This window comes from Balaenoptera musculus, chromosome 11, assembly GCF_009873245.2.
Source record: "Balaenoptera musculus isolate JJ_BM4_2016_0621 chromosome 11, mBalMus1.pri.v3, whole genome shotgun sequence".
NCBI classification, from domain to species: Eukaryota; Metazoa; Chordata; class Mammalia; order Artiodactyla; family Balaenopteridae; genus Balaenoptera; species Balaenoptera musculus.
In genome coordinates this window covers 41,048,171-41,072,313 of record NC_045795.1, presented here as the reverse complement: position 1 = coordinate 41,072,313, position 24,143 = coordinate 41,048,171, and the positions used below count along the sequence as shown (strand labels likewise).

At 43.9% G+C, this 24,143-nt stretch overlaps 1 protein-coding gene across 7 annotated transcripts; it reads right to left on the bottom strand.

Moving 5' to 3' along the window:
* Positions 1 to 7,356: 7,356 nt before the first annotated feature.
* On the bottom strand, positions 7,357 to 24,087 carry LOC118903201 (HLA class II histocompatibility antigen, DM alpha chain). Of its 7 annotated transcripts, none has more exons than XM_036868018.1 (5): positions 23,720 to 24,087; positions 10,034 to 10,318; positions 8,322 to 8,600; positions 7,968 to 8,096; positions 7,357 to 7,625 (listed from the first exon to the last, which is right to left on the bottom strand). In XM_036868018.1, exons 1-5 carry the CDS (start codon positions 23,793 to 23,795, stop codon positions 7,621 to 7,623), a joined length of 774 nt encoding a protein of 257 aa, XP_036723913.1. In that variant the 5' UTR covers positions 23,796 to 24,087; the 3' UTR covers positions 7,357 to 7,620. The 7 variants fall into 7 exon arrangements, with proteins under 7 accessions (XP_036723913.1, XP_036723914.1, XP_036723915.1 ...); XM_036868019.1 differs by having other exon boundaries at positions 23,729 to 24,087; XM_036868020.1 differs by having other exon boundaries at positions 23,735 to 24,087.
* Between the last annotated feature and the right edge of the window lie 56 nt (positions 24,088 to 24,143).

The window sequence follows — 24,143 nt, the reverse complement described above, 5'->3', positions numbered from 1 at the left end:
GGCCTCCGCTGAGAAAAGGAAAAAGGGAAAAGCCACCCCATCCTTCTGAGTCTCATCCTCCCGATGCTCAGAGTTCCTCCTGCTCTTAGAACCAGTGTCTCTTCCACTTTTTCTTTCAACAGTCTCAAAACTGTGTGAATTCTCCTACACACACGCTCACTTCCCCCTTACGTCTCTCCTCCTCCCTCCAGGTAGGCAGTGAACCTAACTCAGGAACCAGGTCTTGGGATCCTTTTCAAGGTCCCCAAATCTCGCCTGGCACAGGTATGCTTTCCACACAGGAGGGCCTGTGTGGCCCTCCGCCAGCTCCCTGAGGCTCAGCAAGCTCCCTCTCATGTCTGGCTCTCTGCTCAGGTAGCCAAAGGAGATGTGAAACCTTCCACAATGCAGCAACAGGAAATGTAGACGATTTCACTTCTCTATTAATGAGAAGACTGAGGGTGCTTTTTAGAATCAAGCTGGACAGAAAAACCCAGAGACCTGTGCTCAGCGAAGTGGTTTCTTCCTTCCCCTCTTCCTCCTAACCCTACTTTTTTGTTGTTGTTGTTACAGACATAGCTCTGTCCCCCACCTCTAGTCAACCCCAAAGAATGTTTCAACTGTCCTGTGCATCGTTGGTGATTGGATAACTATTTATGTAACACCCAGGACTGAAGTTGGGGAACCCCAGGCAGCTTCCCATATGCTGTCCCTCTTTTACTGCCGCTACACAAGGGCCCAAAGAGTGAGTCCTCTCCTTGCCCGCTGCCTCTTCTGCTAAGCTGGCCACCATAGGCCAGAAGTGGACTGACCATGGTGTTTACCTGCAAAGCATTACAGGGACTCCGAAGAGCTAAGAGATGTGGGCTCCATTCCCATGTCATTCGCTTACAGGTCGGTTGGGGAGTGAGAAGAAACATCTAGAAAGAGAAGAGTTTATGTTAATGCAAGTAAGCAATCAGGCCAGTGGCCTTAAAAGAGAAAAGAGAAGACATTGTGTGTTTGGTGGACAGGAAGTCCTCTCCATTGAGGGGGCCTGGAAGTGGGCTGGATTCGTGTCGGAGAAGAGGAAGGCGGTTGGCATCCCGGTCTTGGCATATAACCACACGAGCTGGGCAATGTTATAAGGTGCTGTTGGGGGTCTACCAGCTACCTGGACTGACAAAAACAAAAACGAACTACAGTGACATCACTGGCACCTTGAAAGAAGTCAGAAATGTGGTCTTATGCTTTTTCGAGAGTATGGCCATAATAAAAAATCTCTTCTAGGTCCTTCCTAACATCCCTCCCTGTACGTTCACAGGTTCCGCTTCTGGACAGATAGTGTGTTTTTTTATATATATATATATAAATTTATTTATTTTATTTTATTTATTTTTGGCTGCGTTGGGTCTTTGTTGCTGCGCATGGGCTTTCTCTAGTTGCGGCCAGTGGGGGCTACTCTTTGTTGCAGTGCGCGGGCTTCTCATTGCGGTGGCTTCTCTTTTTTGTGGAGCACGGGCTCTAGGCACGTGGGCTTCAGTAGTTGCAGCACGCGAGCTCAGTAGTTGTGGCTCATGGGCTCTAGAGCGCAGGCTCAGAAGCTGTGGCGCACAGACTTAGTTGCTCCGCGGCATGTGGGATCTTCCCGGACCAGGGCTCGAACCCGTGTCCCCTGCATTGGCAGGCAGACTCTTAACCACTGCACCACCAGGGAAGTCCTGGACAGATGGTTTTAACTCAAGCCTCCATTTTATAAACTCAAAAATTGTTCAACTTGTCCATCACTTGTAATTGAAAACCAAGAGCATGAGACCACATTTGTGACTTCCTTCAATGTCTTTTCAAAACTACACACTTCTGCATCCCATCAGGATTACATGACTTCCCAGTCTGTCCAACTCCATGCCCACCCACCTCCCACCTCTCCTCTCCTCGCTCTCCTTCTTCTCTGTTAGGATGCACTGCTCTAGACCCTGACCTTTGAGCTACAGTTGCTGTAACTAGCTCAACCTCCTTCCATCCTGCAGCCAGATTACTTGAACTACTAGCGGATATTTTACCTGATTTGCCACCACAACTCTTGAATCATGTTATTACCTCCCCATTTTAACTGTGAGAAAATGGAGGCAGAGGGAGGTTAGTGACTGCCCAGCTTTACCCAGATACTAAGTAATAGCACCATGACTTGACTCTAAATTCTATACTATAATAATATCTTAATAATCAATTAGAAACTAATTGAAAATTGCCAACCATTTATAATAGGAATTTTAAACCAAATATATTTAGAAATTAACATACAAAAGTATAAAAACTTTCTAGGAAAAAAAGGAAAACTTTATTAAAGTACATAAATGAAGACCTTAAGAAGTGAAGAGACATACCATATTCATGGATGAGGCATCCTAACATAATGAAGAAGTCAGTTTCCCCCCATAGCTCTAACCAAAATCATAGCAGAATTTGGGGAGAACTTGACAAGCTGATTCTATAATGTACATGATAATAAAGTCCATAAGAATCTTAGACAATTTTGATAAAGAAGAGCAAAATGTGGTTTTCTGGGAGGTGAGGTGGCAAAGAAGTGGAAACTAGCCCTACCAAATATTAAAACACAAAAAAAGCCATAATAATTTAAACATGATTAAGTGGACACAGGAACTGACAAACCAGTTGAACTGAATAATCCAGAGACAAATCCATGCATATGGGGGAATCTGGCATAAAATTCCTGGGAATAAATCAAAATTTTTTTTTTTTATAAGAAGCACTGGTGGGCACTAAGGAGGCTTGGTTTCTTTATTTTATTTTATTTTATTTATTTATTTTATTTTATTTATGGCTGTGTTGGATCTTCGTTTCTGTGCGAGGGCTTTCTCTAGTTGTGGCGAGCGGGGGCCACTCTTCATGGCGGCGCGCGGGCCTCTCACTATCGTGGCCTCTCTTGTTGCAGAGCACAGGCTCCAGATGCGCAGGCTCAGTAATTGTGGCTCACAGGCCTAGTTGCTCCGCGGCATGTGGGATCTTCCCAGACCAGGGTTCGAACCCGTGTCCCCTGCATTGGCAGGCAGACTCTCAACCACTGCGCCACCAGGGAAGCCCTAAATCAAATATTTGATACATGGCATTAAAATTAATTTAGTGTTTGGAGAAAAAGAAATGTAAACATACTCATACCATATGGAAAAACTCCAGATCAATAAAGATCTAACTGTGAAAGGAGAACAATAACCCTAATAGAAGAAAGCACAGTGAAATATCATATATGGCCAGATATAAGGCAAAGCTTTTTCACCTTAAATTATTCATCAGAAAAGAGAGAATTACCTTCTATATAAACCCTTAAGTTTTTTCCTTTCCAAGTTATGGCCACTCTCTCAAAGCTGTTTGGAGAAGATACATTATCCTAAAATGATTTCAATTAATAAATACATGAGGAACCTCCATACTGTTTTCCACAGTGGATGCACCAATTTACATTCCTACCAATATTGCATAAGTATTCACCAACAGTATGGAGGTTCCTCAAAAAATTAAAAATGGAACTATTATATGATCTAGCAATTCCACTTCTGGGTATTTACCCAAAGAAAACAAAAACACTAACTCAAAAAGATACATGCACCCCATTTTCACTGAAGCATTATTTACTATATTTCTATAGTATAATAATATCTCTATAAATATGGAAACAATCTAATTATCCATCAATGCATAAAGAAATCGTGGTGTATACATACAATGGAATATTATTCAGCCATAAAAAAGAATGAAATCTTGCCATTTGCAAAAACATGGATGGACCTCGAGGGCATTATGGGAAGTGAAATAAGTCAGAGAAAGAAAAATACTGTATAATCTCTCTTATATGTGGAATCTAAAACAAACAAACAAACGGGGACTTCCCTGGTGGCGCAGCGGTTAAGAATCCGCCTGCCAGCGCAGGGGACACTGGTCTAAGTCCTGGTCCGGGAAGATCCCACATGCTGCAGAGCAGCTAAGCCTGTGCGCCACAACTACTGAGCCTGTGCTCTAGAGCCTGCGAGCCACAACTACTGAGCCCCTGTGCCACAACTACTGAGCCCATATGCCACAACTACTGAAGCCCGCGCGCCTAGATCCTGTGCTCCACAACGAGAGAAGCCACCACAGTGAGAAGCCCACGCACCTCAACAAAGAGTAGCCCCCACTCGCTGCAACTAGAGAAAGCCCGCGTGCAGCAATGAAGACCCAATGCCGCCAAAAATAAATAAATAAATTTATAAACAAACAAACAAGCAAACACAAACGAAAAAACAACCAAGCTTATAGAAACAGAGAACAGAACAGTTTCGTGGTTGCCAGAGACTGCCAGGGAGGGGTGGGCAGGTAGGAGAAATGAACAAACTGTTTTTGGTGGGTTTTTTAGTTTAAATAAATGGGTTTATTTTTTAAATAAATCAAAGAATTTAGAAGCTATTAGCATAATCACAAATAAATACACGAGAATTAGAATAAAAATTGTTTTATGAAATGTGAAAAGTGGAAACAGCAATATGCCTACATTAAAATATTGTTATAAAATATGTGATTTTAAATTTGTGAGTTAGTAACTAAATAAAGATAGTTAGCAGACATTTGACTATTTGCCTAAAACTTCTATATACCAGAACTTTAAATTTTGAAATTGGTCAGAAATCTTTTAAAATATTCTCATTGAGAAAATGGAGACTCACCTTATCACTTTATGTTTCAGCAAAAATTGTAACGTTACTGCCTTGGGGTTCGAAAGGATTTCTTAAGGTTAGGAAAACACAAACCATATGGGTTTTGACTGTCAAAATGAAATCATTCTATTTGGGGAAAGAACCGTATACAAATTTAACTGATGAGCAGCAAAGTGGAAGAAGGCACTTGCAGTATTTATACCGACATAGGATTGCTATATAAAATATTTCAGAAACCCCCGTACATTCACAAGAAAAAGCCATATTTAAGACAGATAAAAGATATGAATCAGCAATTCACAGAGAGATAAACCTATAAGACGATGTCCAGCCTCACTAGCAAAGGAGAGAAAGGCAAGTTAAGTCCATTCTCAACGTCTGCATCTTTATTCCTGTCCTGCCCCTATGGGGAGGGGGAAGGGTAAGCTGGGATGAAATGAGAGAGTGGCATGGACTTATATACACTACCAAATGTAAAATAGATAGCTAGTGGGAAGCAGCCGCATAGCACAGGGAGATCAGCTTGGTGCTTTGTGACCACCTAGAGGGGTGGGATAGGGAGGGTGGGAGGGAGACACAAGAGGGAGGAAATATAGGGATATATGTGTATGTATAGCTGATTCACTTTGTTATAAAGCAGAAGCTAACACACCATTGTAAAGCAATTATACTCCAATAAAGATGTTAAAAAATAAAAATTTTAAAAATTCAAAAAAATTTTTTAAATTAAAAAAAAAACCAAAACGTGAGACCACTTGACACCCACTGTATCGCCAACATTTGAAAGTCAAATAATTTCAAGTGTTAGTGACAAGAAAGGAAAGTGAGAACTACCTTGCTCTGTTGGTGGGAATGTAAACTGTTTATGATCCCTGAATCATTGAAATTACAAAGTAGTTGTATGAAAAAAAAAACTAACACATAAACCAAGGCAGCATAGTGCTGAGAGCAAGGTCTGGGTTGAGTGTGCCAAGTCTTGGAATTCCGAGTTCAGTCAAGGTCAGTCAGGGCTGGAATATTAGGAACAGATTCATGGAAGAGGAGGCACTATTTTTTTTTTTTACTAAAGGGGGGACACCAGACGAGAGAGGGTCTGGAAGGCTTCTTGAGTATTATAAGTGACAGTATTATAGAACGCTTGATAGAGAGCATCTAACCTAAGCCCATCATTTTACAGATGAGGAGTTTGAGGCCCAGAGAGGGGGTGTGACTTGTCTAAGGTCACACAGAATAATAAAAGCAGTTTTGAGATTTCCCTGGTGGTCCAGTGGTTAGGACTCCACGCTTTCACTGCTGAACACCTGGGTTTAATCCCTTGTTGGGGAAATAAGATCCCACAAGCTGTGCAGGGCAACCAATAAATAAATAAATAAATGAAAGCAGTTTTAAGGCTTGACTGGCAGGAAGTTTCTGGATAAGTTGGAAAATGGAGAGAGAGAAATCAGGAAGAACTAGAAAGCAATGAGACATGTAGAATGGTAAAGTGAAAAGAAAAGAAAAACATCTCAAAGGGAGAACATACAATACTTGAAGGTAGATTCAAAGTAGTTTCCAGAAAAGAAGTTAATGATGCTGCTAAATTCCCCAGTGAAAATCTTTGCTAAGTTACTGAGCACCTTTTCTACATGCCAAACGCTGTTCTAAGCATTCTACAAGATGTTAATTTATTTAAGCCTCACAACAACCGTATTAAGGTGGGCACCATTGTTATCATCATCCTTTTACAGAAAATGGTACCAAGACAGAAAGGTTAAGTAACTTGTCCAAGGGCACACAGCTAAACTTTGACAGTCACGATTGAATTCCCAGCGGTTTGGCTCTGGACTCCACACTCTTAACCAGTACATATGCTGCTCTTAGAAATGAGATGGTTCAAAGAGATGCCAATTCCTGGGAAGAAGTGGATATTTTCCCTTACATTAGATTCTGATACAATGCAAAGAACAGAGACTCTTGCGCCAATACCAAAATAATTTCACTCTTCACCTTAATGCCGCCCCCTCCTCCAAAGCAACTCCCAAACACCAAGAAAAGCAAGAAACAAAGCACATGCAAAGGAAATTACCACTAGTAGACATGTGCCCCCTGCCCCCACCATCCACCCAAGACAGCATCATCACAGTTCTCCTTGGACGGTCCACTCAGGCCAACGAACAGATCGTCTGAAAGGACACATGAATTCTGGGCCCTTCCAGGCTGTTCACACTTCGTTTCAAGAACTTTGGATTATACTGTTTTCACAAAACCGGAATGACTGAGTTAGAATAGCATCTGAAGGCTTATTTTTCCATTATGAGCTCTTGTTTTCTCAGCTATGATGTAGGTTGAAGGCAGTTATATATTCCTCAAGGCAGCCTATACTAGGCATAAACATTTTCACAAACGGTAAATTGCAAAAAAATATCCAAAAAACCCCGCAAGCAGCTTCCTCCACCATTTTGTGAGCAGATTATCAGAAAGTGGCTCTGCCTTCATTGCTTATGTATTTTGCACAAACTGATAGGAGTAAAAGCCATCGTGCTGTACTGAGACCAGGGAACAGGAATCAGCTGAGGAATTAGGGGTTTTCCCATTTCTCTCCCTAACGAGGGCAGACATGTCAGGTTAAGGCTTGTTGAATTTGACATGACAACTTACTCAAGTTAAAATATCCAGAAATAAATATCATGAGTGAAAAAAGAAGCCACACTGATATTAAGAAATGAGATTTATTGCCTTGACATGGCAGTGATGTGGTCGTGATAGGAAAGCCACTCTGGGTTCCCCTGGATGCAAAAGCCCAGGGACAGCAGAGACCCCAGCTGAGAAACCTGTACACACACACACACATCCCCTGGGGGGAGTCCCAGGGCCTCCTGCTCTGAGAAGGAGAGATCCTGGGTAGGATGTGAGAAACTTGAACACCTCTTGCTTGGATGGCTGCAGCTGTCGGCCTCAGACTGGTCAGGAAGAGTCAGTCTGAGGAGAGAGAAGGATGGAGGAAAGCCATCAGGGGGATCCTCCTCGTCCCCAAAGGCCCTTTCCAGCCTGCAACACACCCTATAGAAGTTGATCTCTCCTTCTCTCCAAATCATCTCCAAGCACCCTTCCTCCAGCCCCCCACATCGCTCCTCACCCACGCAAAGCCATTCTCATGACCTAGAACTGGGTGTGTGTATTTGGGACCTCAACCAGGAGGATGTCCCACGGTGCCCGACACAGGCCTCCCCGCCAAGGGCCTGAGGACCACGTATGCACTCCCCAGGCCACAGGTCGGTCCCGGCACACCCACACATGCCCTCTCCAGATGCCCTGACATACCACCTGAGCAAGGTTTTCGGAAGTAGATGATGAGGACTAAGCCAACAATGATGCCCAGCACACCCAGGCCAAAGGCTACACTGCACAGCACGTTCTCCAGAAGATCGGAGGGCAGCGCATTCTGGGGCACTAGAGAGAAAGGGAAGCCGGTCAGCCCAGAGACCTGGTTGGGGAGCCCCAGGGGAAAGACACGGGTGTCTGGGATGACAAGGGAGAAACTGAGGCATGGAAGATTGAGGTCAGCTCAGAGTGAGAACAGACTAAACAAGGGCCCAGTGGAGAAAGAAGTCCTCCTGTGGGTCTACCCCCTTCTGCCCCCCAAAGGAACTAGGCTTCCACGGAGAAGGGTCTCACCCCAAAAGGCGATTGCTGTGTAGCTGTCAATCTCATGAGTCACGATGCAGGAGAAAAGATCAGAGGGTGCTGGTGTGAAGTTTAAGTAAGAAAAGGCCTGGAAGGTGAGTCCATCGACGGCTGAGACAAAAGTGGGCCTGGCTCCTTCCACAGGGGCCAAATGATGCTGCCAGCTCACAGTCAGTGTGGGTGGGAAGAGGTTACTGACGAAACAGACCAGCGTGTTGGGCTTGCCAAACTCCAGGGGCTTCAGAGTGAACACCTCAGCGATGGGGAGCCCTGTGGGGGTACTGAGGTGAGGGAAAGAAGCAACTAACTTAGATGGGACCCCCGTGTGTGGAGAGGATGTGGCATATGGAGGGGACACGAGGCGGGGGGAGCTGGGGCTCTGAGGGAGGTCTTCGTCTAGGCAAGAACCAGACCTGGACCAGAGCCAGGCCACTCTGGAACCTCCACCCTGCTTCCTGCAGCACTTCCTGTCTGGAGCTCACACCAGCATCTGATCACACACTGTCTTCTCATTAAAATGCAGGCACATTTTAATTAGGACTTCAGGATGAACAGATACACACTACTATATATAAGATCGATAATCAACAAGGACCTATGGTATAGCACAGGGAAATCTACTTGATACTCTGTAATAACCTATATGGGAGAAGAATCTGAAAAAGAATGGACATATGTATAACTGAATCACTTTGTTGTGTCCCTGAAACTAACACAACATTGTAAATCAACTATATTCTAATATAAAATAAAAATTAAATTTAAGAAAATAAAGATAACCACCACCACCAAAAAAAAAAAAAAAAGAACCAATCAGTAAAAAAAATTGAAAATACTAATTTTAAGGGTAGTTTCAAGGAACTATATGTTTGGATATATTTGAAAGACACCCTGATCACATCCATACTTTTTTAAATTTACCTCATCATCCAATTAATGTCAACTCAGTTTTGATATGGTCTTGTAGTTTAAATCTTGGCAAATGTACATTAAAAACACATTATGATTGCAAACTATTATGTTTAGAATGGATGGACAATAAGGTCCTGCTGTGTGGCACGGGGAACTATATCCAATTTCCTGGGATAAAGGAATGTATGTATGTGTATGGCTGGGTCACTTTGCTGTGCTGCAGAGATTGGCACAGCATTGTGGATCAACTATACTTCAATTAAAAAAAAAACACATTATGATGCTCAAACAAATATGGTAGAATAATAAAATAAATAATCATTAACAGAGCTTGATTAACCTATGTAGTTAAGCCTAGTTTACCAAGGCAGTTAGTACCATTTCACTACGTCAGCTGGGGCTTTCATCTACTATGATCCATCAGCATTTCCTAATAAACTCAAATTTTTTTGAAAAAAAAATAATAATAAAATAAAATGCAGGCAGATCATCAGATGCTTCCATTCTCCCCTCCATCTTGCTAAGCATCGTAACACAAGCCCTAATACTCAGTAGGCATCAGTTGGTCTCTGTTGAATTCATCAAGTTCCGTAGTTTTGAATGCCTACTACATCCCAGGGACTTTTCTTCTGCCCCACAACAAAAACAGAGTACAGATCATGGGTGGTAGAAAAATCAAAATCCAAGGAGAAAACCAGAAAGCAGGAGAGATGGGGAGCTGGTGAGAAGGGGAGTAATTCAGTGTATCATGAGGTTAAGAGGGCAGCCCACCCCCCAGAAAACCCCCTGACCTCTAGACACAGGGATTTGCCCCTCAAGCTCTGGGCCAATTTCCTCAATGATCGCCCGGCAGAATGCTTTGTCAAAGAAAATGCTGTAAGTATCTCGAGACTTGTGAGCCCAGTCAGCAAATTCAGGCAGGCGAGGCACTCGGATATTCTGGGAAAAGTCGAAGGAGAAAAGCTGGTCCTCGTCGTAGGTTTCGGATAGCCCCACGTTGGGACTCCCTTTCTGGCAGTACATTGTGTGCAGGAACGTGTGGTTTTGCAGCTCATCCCTCCACCCTGGAGTAGGAGCTGCAAAAGAGACAGAGTGGTGTCCAAGGAGGTGGGGGCCTCCTCCTCTTTAGCTTAGAAAACAGCAAGGCCTGCTTCAGGTAGAGGGGAAGAGGTGGGTTGCCTCCCGGTGGGAGCATAAAAGAAATTACGGGATCTCGCCAAACTTACCCAGCCCATAAAAAGGCCAACTGTCTAAAGTTGTAACAAGTAATTCAGAATCACAATGTTGGTTGTATCTTTGTGCCTAAAGGCACCCAGCCAAAGAGGTAAGTGGCAGCTGAAATCTAACCTGCATTCTGCTCACCAAGCCATGCATCCTGGCATAGGGTTACATCCTCCCAAAGGTCTCCACCTTTGCCTGATCCCCGGGAGGCCATCCTATTGACTTGTGAAAGGCCTGGATGCGTTCCCAGTCTTCACGTGGATATGTGGAGGAATGGTGGTGGCCTCCCTAAGCCATAGATGGCACTGCCCTACCCTATCCCCAGACACACATGGCAGACTGAAAAACCACTCTCCAGGCTTCTTTTCAGCCGCTTCGTTGGCACCAGGCCTCTCTGAAAATACCTTCCCCTCCCTCAACCCTGCAGACCTTGCAAAGACAGGACTGGGGAAATGGCACCATGGCTGCAGGAAATAATCTCTAATTCTTTGAAACTCCTGGCAGGAATCTCCCCAGCCAGGAGGAGATCTTCTACTCAAAACCCAATACCCAGAATGATAGAGTAAGAGGGGTCTTCCAGATTCTTCTTCCATTCTGCCCCATCCTTTTCAAAGAAGGAACTAAGGACCAATAAAGTTAAGAGATTTTTCAACAATCATAAGGTGGATTGATGACAGAGTGCAGAGTAGACTCCTAAGTAGGAACAGTGGAAATAACATTTGTTTTGCTCAAATCCCAGCTCTACCACTCTCCAACGGGGTGAACTTCCACAGGTTACTTAAACTCTGAGTCTCATTTCCTTCGTCTGGAAAGTGGATATAATAATCTCTGCTTCAACAGATTGTCTTCAGTGAAACCTACAAAGCACCTCTGGCATTGTTTGCCATCCATCCATAGTATAGCTCTCTTTCCCAATTCCGCTATCGTTTCCACTCTCTCATAATACTTTCACCACTTACAAAGCACTTTCACCACTTTCAAATGCCCCGGCTCCCTAGGTTCTACCCCAGTCAGGATGGAAGTAAAGGGGAGGTACTGCCATACCTTCAGGGGCAGTCCAGGACTGGGGCAGCAGCCACAGAAGGGGTAGCAGCCGTAGCAGCGCAGCTCCCTGGCTCAGCTCATGATCCATATCTTCACACCTCCCAGGGGGCTAGGAGCTACCAGACGGCTGACCCAGGTCCCCAGATTCCTTCCCAGATCATGTTTCTCCAGCTCACTTCCCATAACTGCCCTTGTCATTCTGGTTAAGCCAATCACAGAAAGTGTAGGGTTTGACGTCATCGGTCACTGGGGAGAGACCAGGAGCGAGCACCCTTCTTAGGACTTGGCTCTTTTACCAGGCCACCCTGGGGGCTGTAGATGGGTTGGGGAGGCAGTGGAGGAATGTCTGCCTCCTGGTGGGGATCTCTCTTTAGTATCTGGCAGTCAGCCTCAGCCTGTAACCACACCAAGGGACTCTTCTGAGCAGCACCACCCTGTGGCCGAATAATAAACTGGGGAAGTTCATCTTCCCATGGTAACCCCCCAGGCCTCTTCAGACCCTGTCTTCTCCCTCCCAAGCCCCCTCCTCTTTCTCACAAAATTTATTCTCCTTCAGGATTTAGCTCTCTTCCTTCTGCAGACATAGACTGAAAATGTAACAAGCGTTAGGTCCAGGGCTAGAAATACCAAGATGAATAAGGCACATTCCTGCTTTCAAAGAGTTTAGAGTCTAAGTTGGGGGGAGTGGGGGTGGTCACTGAATAAATAATTACATACAATGTAATGTATTCAAATAAGACCATGCCAAGTGTGTTTTGGAAGTAGTAATTTCATGAGGATGGAGAAATAGGTGGGATGTAATCAGGAAGGCTGCTAAGAGTCTTGAAGGAAAAACAGACCAGCAGAATGTGAGAGAAGAGAAAAGCCTTCCAGGGCAAGGGGTAGGCAAATGGGTGAAGGTCAAAGGCATTCAGAGCTCCTTTCTTTGGAGACCTCTGTATAGTTGGACATGAATGTTTGGAGGCTGCTCATGTTTCCCTGTTTGGTAACGGGCAGGGGGTGGGGGTGGGGTGTCAAGATGAGCTGGAAAGAAAATTTTTTTTGAGGAATTACTCACTTTTTTTTTTTAAATTTTGATTGGGGTATAGTTGATTTAAGATGAGCTAGAAATTTAGGCAAGAGCCAGATCACATAGGCTCTGTTATGCCACAAGGAGGGTGTTTTTGTTTTTTGTTTTTGGGGTTTTTTTTGCCAAGCCAGGCGGCATGCGACCAGGGATGGAACCCGTGCCCCCTGCAGTGAAAGTGCAGAGTCTTAACCACTGGACCGCCAGGGAAGTCCCAAGGAGGGTGTTTTTTATTTTACAGATGATAGAGACTTTAAACCGAAGGGTAACACAATCATTTTTAACATTTTAGAAAAATCGTTCTGATGCTTCCAATAATGGACTGGAGCTTGAAAAGAACTGAAGCCAAACTGCTGGTCAAGAGTCCACACGTAGACTTTGTGATGTGTATGACATCAAAATTAAAAGTTGCACACACACATACACACACACTGCCCTCTGGTAGCAGCATAGCAATACTTTAGGTGAGACATGGTAAGAGCCTGAATTAAGTCTTGAACTGAGGAGATGGAGGGAATCAAATATTGATGTAATTAGGAAGTCGAATCTAAAGCGCTTGGCTGATGATTAGATGTGGAGGGGTCAAGGAGAGGTAACACCAGGGTCTCCAGTCTAGGTGACTGATCAATGATGGACTGAGTTGAAATAGAAAAGAAAGTCATAGAAGCAGAGAATTAAGTTCGGTTTTGTGTTGAATTTGAGGTGCCAGGGTAACCAGGAGGCATGAGGTAGATGGGTATGGATCTCAGGTGTGGGCTGAAGAACCTTAATTTGGGAGTCATCTGCACAAATGCTGAAGCAGAGGCAGTGGACAAGATCACCCACGTACACTGTGCAGAGGGAGGGGGAAGTGACACAAGGACACAGGTCGGATTGGGTTCAAACCCCAACCTCATACCAGTTATTCAGTATCATCCAGGATCCAGTCAGGAAGGTATGATCACTCTAGGTATTTCAGACTGAGGGGATTTAATATAGAGATTGGTTACAAAGGTATTTTTAAAAGGCAAGACACGCAAGAGGGAAAAAGAGAGAGGCTGGAGGTGCAAATAGGAAAGAGGAAAACCTGGCAATCAGAAGCAGCTCTTGCCCCTGAGCTGGAATTCATGTCTACACCTGCTGTTGTCCTGGAGGAGACACCATCACAGTCACTTCCGGATCTACCAGAAAGGCGCCATCTCCATCAAAGCTGGATCTTTGAGAAGGTATTTCCTCTGCCCAGGAAGCTGGAGTCCAGAATCACCCATTCTTGCTGCTGGTACCAGGAGCTGCCACTCTCTTAGAAACTAAAGCAGGAAGCTTCTTGGTTTCTCCTGCCATCTGATCTCCCACCCATACCTCCTACTGAGAGAATCTAACAGGAAGCCAACCGTCCAGGAAGGCTGGGAAATACACGGCCGAGCAGTCCAGAACACAGTATAGGAGGCTGGGCTTGGCACTGATGCTAGATTATAAGCAGGTCACTGAAATGCACTAATTTGTAAGAATCTGGTGGCACTAGGAGCATCCAGTGAGCTAAGAGAAGAATAAAGAAGAAGCAGATGTAGAGAACAGAGGTGTTCCATGAAGAAGGGCAAGGTCAGCATTATCAAATGCTACTCAGAAGTCAAGGGAGGACGGGAAAATGTCCTTAGATTTGGTAATTATAAGATGGGTGACAAATGTGTTGAGAGCAGTTTCAGCGTTGGAGTGGGAGTGGACTCCAGATTGTGGTGGGCTGAGAAGTAAGTGGGAGGTGAGGAAGAAACTGTCAGTGTATATGCTGCAAGTTTGATAGAGAAGAAAAAGAAAGACAGAAGGGGTGGGGGAAGAAGCAGTGAGAAAGATCTAATGTGGCAATTAAGTAATCTTAGAAATCAATCTATGTGAATATGGTCCTTTCAAAATCCATACTCCCTTTTGAGAAACAAATAACAGCAGCCATAACAGCCCCAAACCAAAACACCCCCATGACCTCCTGCATATTCTGAAAAGGGTACGTATGTGTGTGTGAGTGTGTGTATGTGTGGTGGGGGTGGGCAGAGTGCCAGGGTTGGGCTGGGCTTGGAAATCATTGTGTTACACTCCAAAAAAAAAAAAGTAGAACATTTTTCTAATGTCTCATCCTTTGTGGATTAATCCGTCAGTAGCTCCTGCGGTGGGGAAGATTCAGCCCCTTAGGAAAGTATTGATAGAAAGGAGGTCTATTGACATCACCAGAACAGCTGGTGGAGATAGATGACACACAGCCACCTGGAGTTCTAAACCAGTGGTGAGCAAATATTTTCTGTAAAAGACCCGATAGCAAATCTTTGTTCCTTGGAGTTTTGTTCTTAACCTTTTTACTAAGGAACACTGAAACTTAAATTTCATATAATTTTCATGAGTCACAAAATAGAATTCTTTTGTTTTTTTTTTCAACCATTTACAAATGTAAAAACCGTTCTGAGTTCTTGGGCCATATAAAAATATATGGGCTGACTTTTGCTCAGAAACCACTGTTTGCTGAACATTGTTCTATGTGTGGTCAGAAATGGGATGGGGGACCCAAAATAAACCCACCCTCCAAAGAGCCCCATTCCTTTTTGGGGGTGGCAATTGGTTAATGAATGTATCATGTCCCAGATACAACACTGTTTGGAAGGATGTCTGGGGGAGGAGGGGGCACAGGAGGAAGAGGACTGGTGGGAGGGCTAGGAACAGTTAGAGCAGACCCTGCAACTACTCTGGGTGGAAGGAATGAGGCAAAGGGGGCCCAAGTTCTCCACCGAGAGTACAGTGTAGACAAGTCCAGCATGCGGAGAAATATAACTACCCATCATCAAGATGAAGGCAAGGTTGTGGTTAACTCCTTTCTCTCCCAGAACAAATGGGAACCAGTTCAAACATTTATAACTACCCTTCCCTCTATGTAATCCTCTTCCTGTCAGGACCCTGCAACAACCTCCATTAATACATATCTCAAAAATAGTCTCTCATCAGTTTGGGGAAGTGGGAATTGTGGTCAAGAGAAGGGCAAGGCACCAGTTCTGCACGCTAGTAACTCAGTGTCTTTGGTCATGAGACATGAATGCCTCTGAAAATAAAGGCATCACACCTGTAAACCCAGTAGGTCACAGCTTTCTAACACTCAGCTCTCCATCCCTTCCTAGTCCTACCCCATTTTCTTTCTCTTGACAGAGCCAAGTTTCCTGAAAAAGCCATGGGCAACCATCTCTCTACTTTCATACTTTCCATTTAATCCTTAACACTCAACAATGAAGTGGTTCAACATCTTTGTGTCGCTAAATCAAATGGACTCTTTGCAGTCTTGGCAACATTTGACACTGTTGGCCATGCCCTCCTTCCTAAAACGGTCTATTTTTTTGGCATCCCTGACAGCACTCTCTCCTTGTTTTTCCTCCCACTTCTCTGGCGTCTTGTCACCCTCATGGACTCCTTTTTTTCAGCTACCCCTTAAGTGTTGGTATCCCTGGAGTTTTGTCCTCATCCTCTTTTCTTCTTATACTATACCCCTGCTCTCAATGGCATCTACTCCCACTTGTCTTCCGTTACCATCTATTTGCCGACGTTTTCCAAATTTCCCCCTTCGGCTCAGATCTGGCTCTGATTCCACACCATCCATACACCCAACTGCCTTTAGGTATCTCCACTTGGATGCTGTACAACAGCAGTTCTCAAAATGTACTCTCCACAAAATAGGGTCCCTCAAGAAATTGTTTAAAATGTAAATTCGATAGTAGCAATTTTTCATTTTTAAATTTATTTCAACACAGATGTAATAAAACACCAAACATGTTTACACAGTAATTTTTATTATGTAATAATTTATTATATTTAATAAGGTTATTTTTGGTTGTAAGCAACAGAAACCAACTCTAGCTAACTTAACTTTTAAAGGGGCGATTTATTGGACGGATACAGAGCTAGCTCAGAAAATCAAAAAATGGGTGGAATCAGCTAGGCTCAGGAAGAGGAGCCACAGGGTCCTTAGCAGCAAGGGTTGAGTTGCCATTAATATGCCACACCTTCAAAGTCCTCCAGCCTCTATCTTTCAAATTTCACGTTGCTGAGAGGGACAATCTGACGGGCTCAGCTTGTATCAGGTGTGGACCTCCGGATCAATTAGTGGTGGCCAGGCACAACATCACCTCTGTGTCTTAGAGCTATTCCCAGAGAAGCGAGAATTACCACGAACCAACCACCTCAGTATAATTATCTTAAACATACGGCATCCCAGACAATTGTGTTAGATCATCTGAGGCATAAATGTGAGCTTAAGTCTGTGCATTAACACTCAGAAAGCATCTCCCAATTAACTGCCCGAGGGATATATGTCATCTACTTGACCTCTTGTCTGTCACAAGTCTTGCCACAAATTCAAAATATACTTATGACCTCAGTGTTGATTAATTATATAATTATAATATTTACATTCCACTAACTGATTTCCTTTGGATCTATGACTAAGTTTAATTTTTTTTTTTTAACTATGGAAAATTTCAAACATACACAAAAGAATCCAGTAAGCCTCCACGTACTCTTGTTTAAGTTTCAACAATTTTCAACATTCTAAAAGTCTTCCATTCTTGTTTCATCTATTCTCCTGTTCCACACACTTTTTCTTTTTTTCTGGAGTATTTAAACAAATTCTATCATTATATTTCACCAGGAAACATTTCTACGGGTATCTATAATGACTTTTTCCTTAACGTAACTACCACCCTATCACCACAAGCAACAAAATTAAAAATGATTGCTTAACTTCCTTTAAGCCAATCTGTGTTCATTTTTCCCCAACTATCTCAAAAATGTCTAAGGGAAAGTTTTAAATGAAAAGCACTCCTGTGGTTTTCAAACTGTGCTTTCATATTTTAAAATTTAGTGAGTTTTCTATTTTACATGATGTCTCATAAACCTCTGTTGAATGCTCAATAATGAATTTTTAGGCAAATTAAGTTCAGGAATTACTACACTGAATGTACCTCTATCTCAAAATTTACAAAGCTAAACTCACCACCTTCCCTTTCCAGCATGTTTAAGCTCCCGTATTGAAGACCTCAGTGTGTAAGTTGACTGTCCACCCAATCAGATGAGTCACAAATACGGCAGTCAACCATGACAACTTCATCTTCCTCAAACCTTCTCAAACAACTGTTCACCAAGTCCTATCAATTCTACCTCTTCCATATCTCTTTAGTCTGTCCTCCATTCCCACTAGTTCAGTCCCTCATTGGTTTGCTTGTCTTTTTCCTGGATCACTGCAATTTTCTTAGAACTGATCTTTCTCCAATCTTATTCTTATTTTCCAGTGCTGCCGCAGGGATCTTTTTATTAGGCACATTTGATCACATCATACTTTTGCAAGAAAGCCTTCAATGGCTCTCTACAATCTGCTTTCCTTGGCATGATCCTTAATGATCTGGATCCACTTAACCTATCTCTATACATCCTTTGAGACGAAATCTCACCTCCCTCAGGTAGCCTTGGAACCCAGAGTGGAGATGAGTGACTTCTTCAGTATGCTTCCACAGCACCGGCCTGTCCTTACCATCATTTCTATTGTATTATGCTCTTCTGTTTATGTCTGCTTCGGTCACCTCACTTCCACTGCAAGGTATCAAGGATCTCTTCCTGTTTTTTTTCCATTTTCAGTATCTACCAAGAAGGCCCACCAGCAAATGACTACTCACTGGATGAATAAATGGGCTGTTGGTTACTGAAGTTGTTGAAGCTGGGCCTAGAAGAGCCTTCAAGCATCAGATGAATGATAAGTCATTCCTTCTAACATGGATATTTCAACAGTAAATCTGGGGTTTCCTGGTGGTGCAGTGGTTAGTAATCCGCCTGCCAATGCAGGGGACACGGGTTTGGGCCCCGGTCCAGGAAGATCCCACATGCCTGCCACAGAACAACTAAGCCCATGTGCCACAACTACTGAGCCTGTGCTCTAGAGCCCACGAGTCACAACTACTGAACCCTCGTGCCACAACTACTGAAGCCCGCGCGCCTACAGCCCGTGCTCTGCAATAAGAGAAACCACCGCAATGAGAAGCCCACGCACCTCTACAAAGAGTAGCCCCCGCTTGCCACAACTAGAGAAAGCCCGCGCGCAGCAACGAAGACCCAACACAGCCAAAAAAAAAAAAAAAAAACAGTAAATCTTACCAGGCATGTCTGTGGGCCACTCTACAGACATCTTCACTCCCACTGCTTTCCCTGTGCACCCCACTCCTCTTCCCATTTTCTTCCTCCTCCCTGCCACAGCCTAATTCAGAGAGTAAACCTGGCCATCCAGCTCCCACCTTTACCCTCATTCCCAGCTCAGTGATCTCTTCACATCCATATTCATTGTTCCCTTTTAGCTGTATTATTTGAATACAGCAATCCTGTCAACTACAAGGTTGGAATTTATTATTGCCATTATATAAACAAGAAATCTGTGGCTCAATGAGGTTCATTCATTTATTTAGCAAATATTTATTGATTACCCTCTATGTACCTGGTAGTATGCTGGGCACCAGACACCTACATGACCAAACTTATAATCTAATGAAAACAGAGGCATTAAACAAGTTATCATACGAACCTACAAAAACAAATTGTAAAAGGTACTGTGAAGGAAAAGAACTGAGATCCATAAGAGACACTAAGTGAAACGGGGAACCTAGTGATATTAAGATGGGATCTGAAGGGTGAGTAGGATTTAGCCAGGCAGAGGGGGAAGAAGAGGAAGGCCCTGAGGCAGGCAAGGGGCTGGCTCCTTCAGGGAGGTGAAGACCTGTGTGGCTGGCATATTATTAGTGAATAAGAGAGCACAGACAGCAGATGAGGCCAGAGGCAGGAAGAAGCAAGACCACGTGGGACCTCGTGGACCACAGCGAGGTTTGCATTCTCCTCTAAGTGTGATTAATTCTAATGCTATGACTTTATTCCTTTTCATTCCATGGGTGAATGTGTGCTGTGATTCCTACCTGACATACCTCCAGTCTCTCCAAAGCCAATCCATGGTGCACAATGGTGCCAAGTAACTTCCTATAAAAGTAGCTCTTCCTTCCCCTCTCAAAACTTAAACAGCTCTCCCCTTTCTACGAGATTCAGTCTGAATTACTTGGCCCGGGTTTTTCAGGCTCCCCATACTCTGAATTCTATCCCCAGACTACAAAACTGCTCTCCAATATCAGTAATGACCCCCAATCACCAACCTAGTGAGATTACCCCTTTCTTCATTCTCTCACACCCTCTGCAGGATCTTGTCTCCTCATTCAATCAGAACAGGGGTTTTTGGGAATTCCCTGGAGGTCCAGTGGTTAGGGCTCCGCGCGTTCACTGCCGGGACCCAGGTTCAATCCCTGGACAGGGAACTAAGATCCCGCAAGCCGCATGGCGTGGCGAAAAAAAAAGAAGAAAAAGAACAGGGGTTCTTAACCTGCAGTCCACATGCCATAAAATTCAGGGGTCCATGAACTTGGATGGAACAAAAAGAGTCACCTTTATTTTTAAGAACATCTAATTAACTGAAACTTAATAATGTAGAAAACAACTCTTTGTAGTACTAGCGGTACCTGTAATGTCATCATCAATAGAAACCACCATCAACGAATATTTTCATATCATAGACATCTCAAAATACCTCTACAATTACGAGTTTAGACCTGCAATAAATCATTTTATTTACTGTATTAGTATTCTATTAATAAGGGAACACATTATTACTAGATCATCACACATTTCTTTAAATATTTTGATAACTGTGTATTTTATTTATGCATTTACAAATATTATTGTCAGACAAGGTCCAAAGGCTCCACCAAACTGCCGAAGTCGTCCATGGCACAAACAAGCTTAAAAACTCCTGATTAGTCATTCATTCAATAAACATGAAATCCTCACTGCAGCCCTCTCTTGTTCTGGCTTCCTCATATTATGTTGTTCTGCTTTTCCTGTTTGATGCTCTTACACTGGTTTCTCTTCCTATTCTTGCTCCCTGTGTGAGGATGTAACCCAGAGCGTGATGTTTAACCCACAACTAAATTGTTCCATACTTCCTCCCTTATAAATCTCACCTACTTACCTGCATGACTGATTCAAACTACACCTCATACACCTCAAAGGTGACTCCCAAATCTACCTCTACTAACCTTTTTTTCTCGAACTTCAATCTTTGATTTTAAAATACCTGCTGTGCCTAACAACCAGAATAACATACCACACAGAGACAGACTGCCTGGGTTCAGATCCCAGCTCTGGACACTTATTAAACATGTAACTGTGAGTAAATTATTTAACATCTCTTGCTTCAGTCGCTTCATTTGAAAAATGGGAGTGATAACAATAGTATCTACTTTATAGGGTTATAAACATTAGAAGAGTTCCTACATGTAAAGCATTTATAATAGGGCCTGAGACATTTCAAAAACTCAAAGAATTTTAGCTATCACCAGTCTCACCTCCTTCCAACACGTGGCATTTTTATTTGGTGTTTATTAACAGGTATAGAGATAGCCCCTGGGGATATGAAGATAGAATTCCTATCTAATGACATAACTCAAATCAAGCCATTGCTCAAAAAATTTCAGTGGCTCTCCACTAGGTCCAAACTTAACAGCACTGGAAATCATCACATTGTCTCAAATAAATGTAACTTCCAATCTCCTCCAGCTCTACTTCTTGTAGCTTATATTTTATTCGGGCCAGATTGGACTGCAATGCTCTGTGAAAATGACCTGCTCTGTTCTGTCTTTCCTCCCACCATCCCAGTGTCTCAAATGTTTATCTGACAACAATAACTTTGTCTATGATTATTTCCCCAATACTATGCATGGAGCCCCCCCCCTCCAAACACATACATTACAATCTTACCTAAGTCACATACTTATGTAAACATCAACTTCCTTCAACATTTGCTCACTTTGTGAGCACCTCATATTGGCCAGGTCCTGAGCCAGGAGCTGGGGGCATTTAAAATAAAAACAAAACAAAACAAAACTACATGGCCCTGTTCTCAAGATCAAAGTCTAGTAAGGGAGAGAAACATGTGGCATCACATATATGCCATTCACTGTGAAAGGTGCAATCATAAGATAAAGGGACACCAAGGGATGAGCAGTCAATTTGGAAGGCAAGGGTAGGCTTTTCAGATGATGGTATTTGGGCTTAGATGGACTGGGGAAAAGCGTATTTCATGTAGTGAGAGCAGTATGTGTAAAATACAGTGTAAAATAAAATGGTCTATCTGGGGAACAGTTCAATACGGCTGGAATATAGGGCCCAAGAGGAAGTGGCTAGACATGACACTGGAGAGGTAGACAGACCTTTCTGGCAAGCACAGGAATTTGGACTTTATCATACAGGCAATGAGAAATTAATACGGGGCTTAAACAGTAGCATATGGCTACAGTTGTATTTTGGAAAGCTCATTCCTGGCAGTATTGTGGCAGAGGCAGAGAGAAAAATCTAGAGCAGCACTGTTCGAGAGAACTTTCTTCAATGATGGAAATGTTCTATAATTTGTGCTATCCAATATGATGGTCACTAGCCACACATGGTTAATGAGAACTTAAAATGAGGCTAGGGCATCTGAGGAACTAAATTTAAAACAGTATTTAATGTTAATTTAAACAGCCACTTGTGGCTACCATAGTGAACAGTGCAGCTTTAGAAATAAGAAAACCAGTTAGGAAGCTGTTGATACAGCTCAGGTGATAGGACTAGGACAGAGTGTGAGTCAATGGCTGTATTAGAGGCACAATGATAAGCCTAGGAGATATAATGTTGTGAGAAAAAGAAATCAAGAATGGCTCCCAGATTCCAGACTTTTTGATTGAATAGCTGCCATCAACCCGGAAAATACAGACGGAGCAGGTCTAGGGCACATACAGGTGGTATCAATTTTGAAAATATTCAAGTGTCTGAGGATTATCCAAGTGGTAAAATTCAGTAGTGAGTTTCGCTCAGGAAAGTCCTCTGAACTAAAAATACAGATCTGAGAGGCTCTGAGCCACTGAGATTACTTAGAGACGATGAACAGAACTAGAAGCAAACTGAGGCAAAATCCTGGCAAACATCAACAGGGCCGAAGAAGAGAAGTCCACAAAGGAGACCAGAGGAACAGTTGGACAAGCAGGAAAAGAAACAAGTGAGAAGTAGTCACAGAGATCAAGGGTGTAGAGAATTTCAGGAAGGAAGCGTGATCAAATGTCAAATACTTCAGAGAGGTCAAATAAGGTGAGAACTGAAAAGTGCTTCCTGACTTTGCCAATTAGGAGGTTCCTGGTGACATTTGCCAGGACAGTTTCAGTAGTGGAAGAAATGAGCTAGAGTGGGGAATGAGGCAGAGAGAGGAAAATTAAGATGACAATTTCAGGTCTTGACTGTGTAGGGGAGCTTAGAGTTAGATAAGCGAGTCCACAAGGGAATACAATATTGATAAGGTTACTGTCTTTCTTTTCTTCTTTTTAGGCTGGGAAACCCGTATTAAGGGATTAGTTAAAAATGCTAATTGGTAGAAAATGGAGGAGAGCTTCAGAGTAACAGATAAGATTGACCAAGTCAAAAGGAAAATACATTTCTTTAATCCGAAGAGAGGACTTCGAGTACAATGGTGGTAAAGGAACACAGACACGGCCCAGTTTACAGGTGGGAGATAGAAAGCCAAGAACTCTCGCGTAAGCTGGCCTTTCTGTTCCGTTCTGCGGGTCGGGAGTAGGGGGGAGTTATGAACTAGAGTGAAAATTTGAACCACTCTGAGGGTCAAGGGAGGGATTACTGCCCATGAACAAGTAAAAGGTCGCCTTTAAGTGGCAACCATCCCTAGATTAGATTTTTATGGGTTTTATTCAAGATGAGCAGAGGATAAAGCCTTAGAAAAAGCCTAAGTGTTTTAACTTAAATGGTCGAGACAAGCCCAGTAAAGAAGTAAAAGTGATCAAAATGCTGGCAAGTTTTGCATCAGGCAAAGGAGTCCAGGCTCCGGCAGGTCTCAATAAAGTTAGGAACTCCAGGTAGACTCAGAGGAAATGAGAGGTTAGAAAGCGGCCTAGGACAAAGAGACCGAACAAAACGCCCACACCAACCGCCCGCACCTCCTATCCCCGCCGCAAGCACGACGAGGGCGGTGACAACACTCCCGTCGTGGAACCACACTACAGCCGGGGAGAGACCCCACCCTGCAAACCCTCACAACTCCAGGTCCAGGCCTCATTCTCCTCCACTGACAACAGCACGGCGGCGCGCGTTCCCATTGAACTCCGGCTCGGGCGTCCCAAGCCGCACCCTCCACCTGCGGAAAAGGAACCGAGGCAGGGCTCCCCCGGCTGCCCAGCGAGGCCGCCCGCATTCGGGGAAGGCCTGCTGAGGCGGGAGGGCGGCGCGCCGCGCCCGCTTCCGCCCCACCCACTGCGCGCGCTCCGAGGCCCGCCGCGGGAGTTACGGAACCCGCCCTCACGCCTGCGCACTGCTCTCCCCGCGGCCTCCCGCTCTCCTTCCCCTCCCCCAATCTGGTCGCACCCTTGCGCCTGCGCTGTGCACGTTCCCGGGCTGCGGCAGCCATGCTGAACCCGTACGGAGAGGCGAGTGGGGGGGATAGGGTC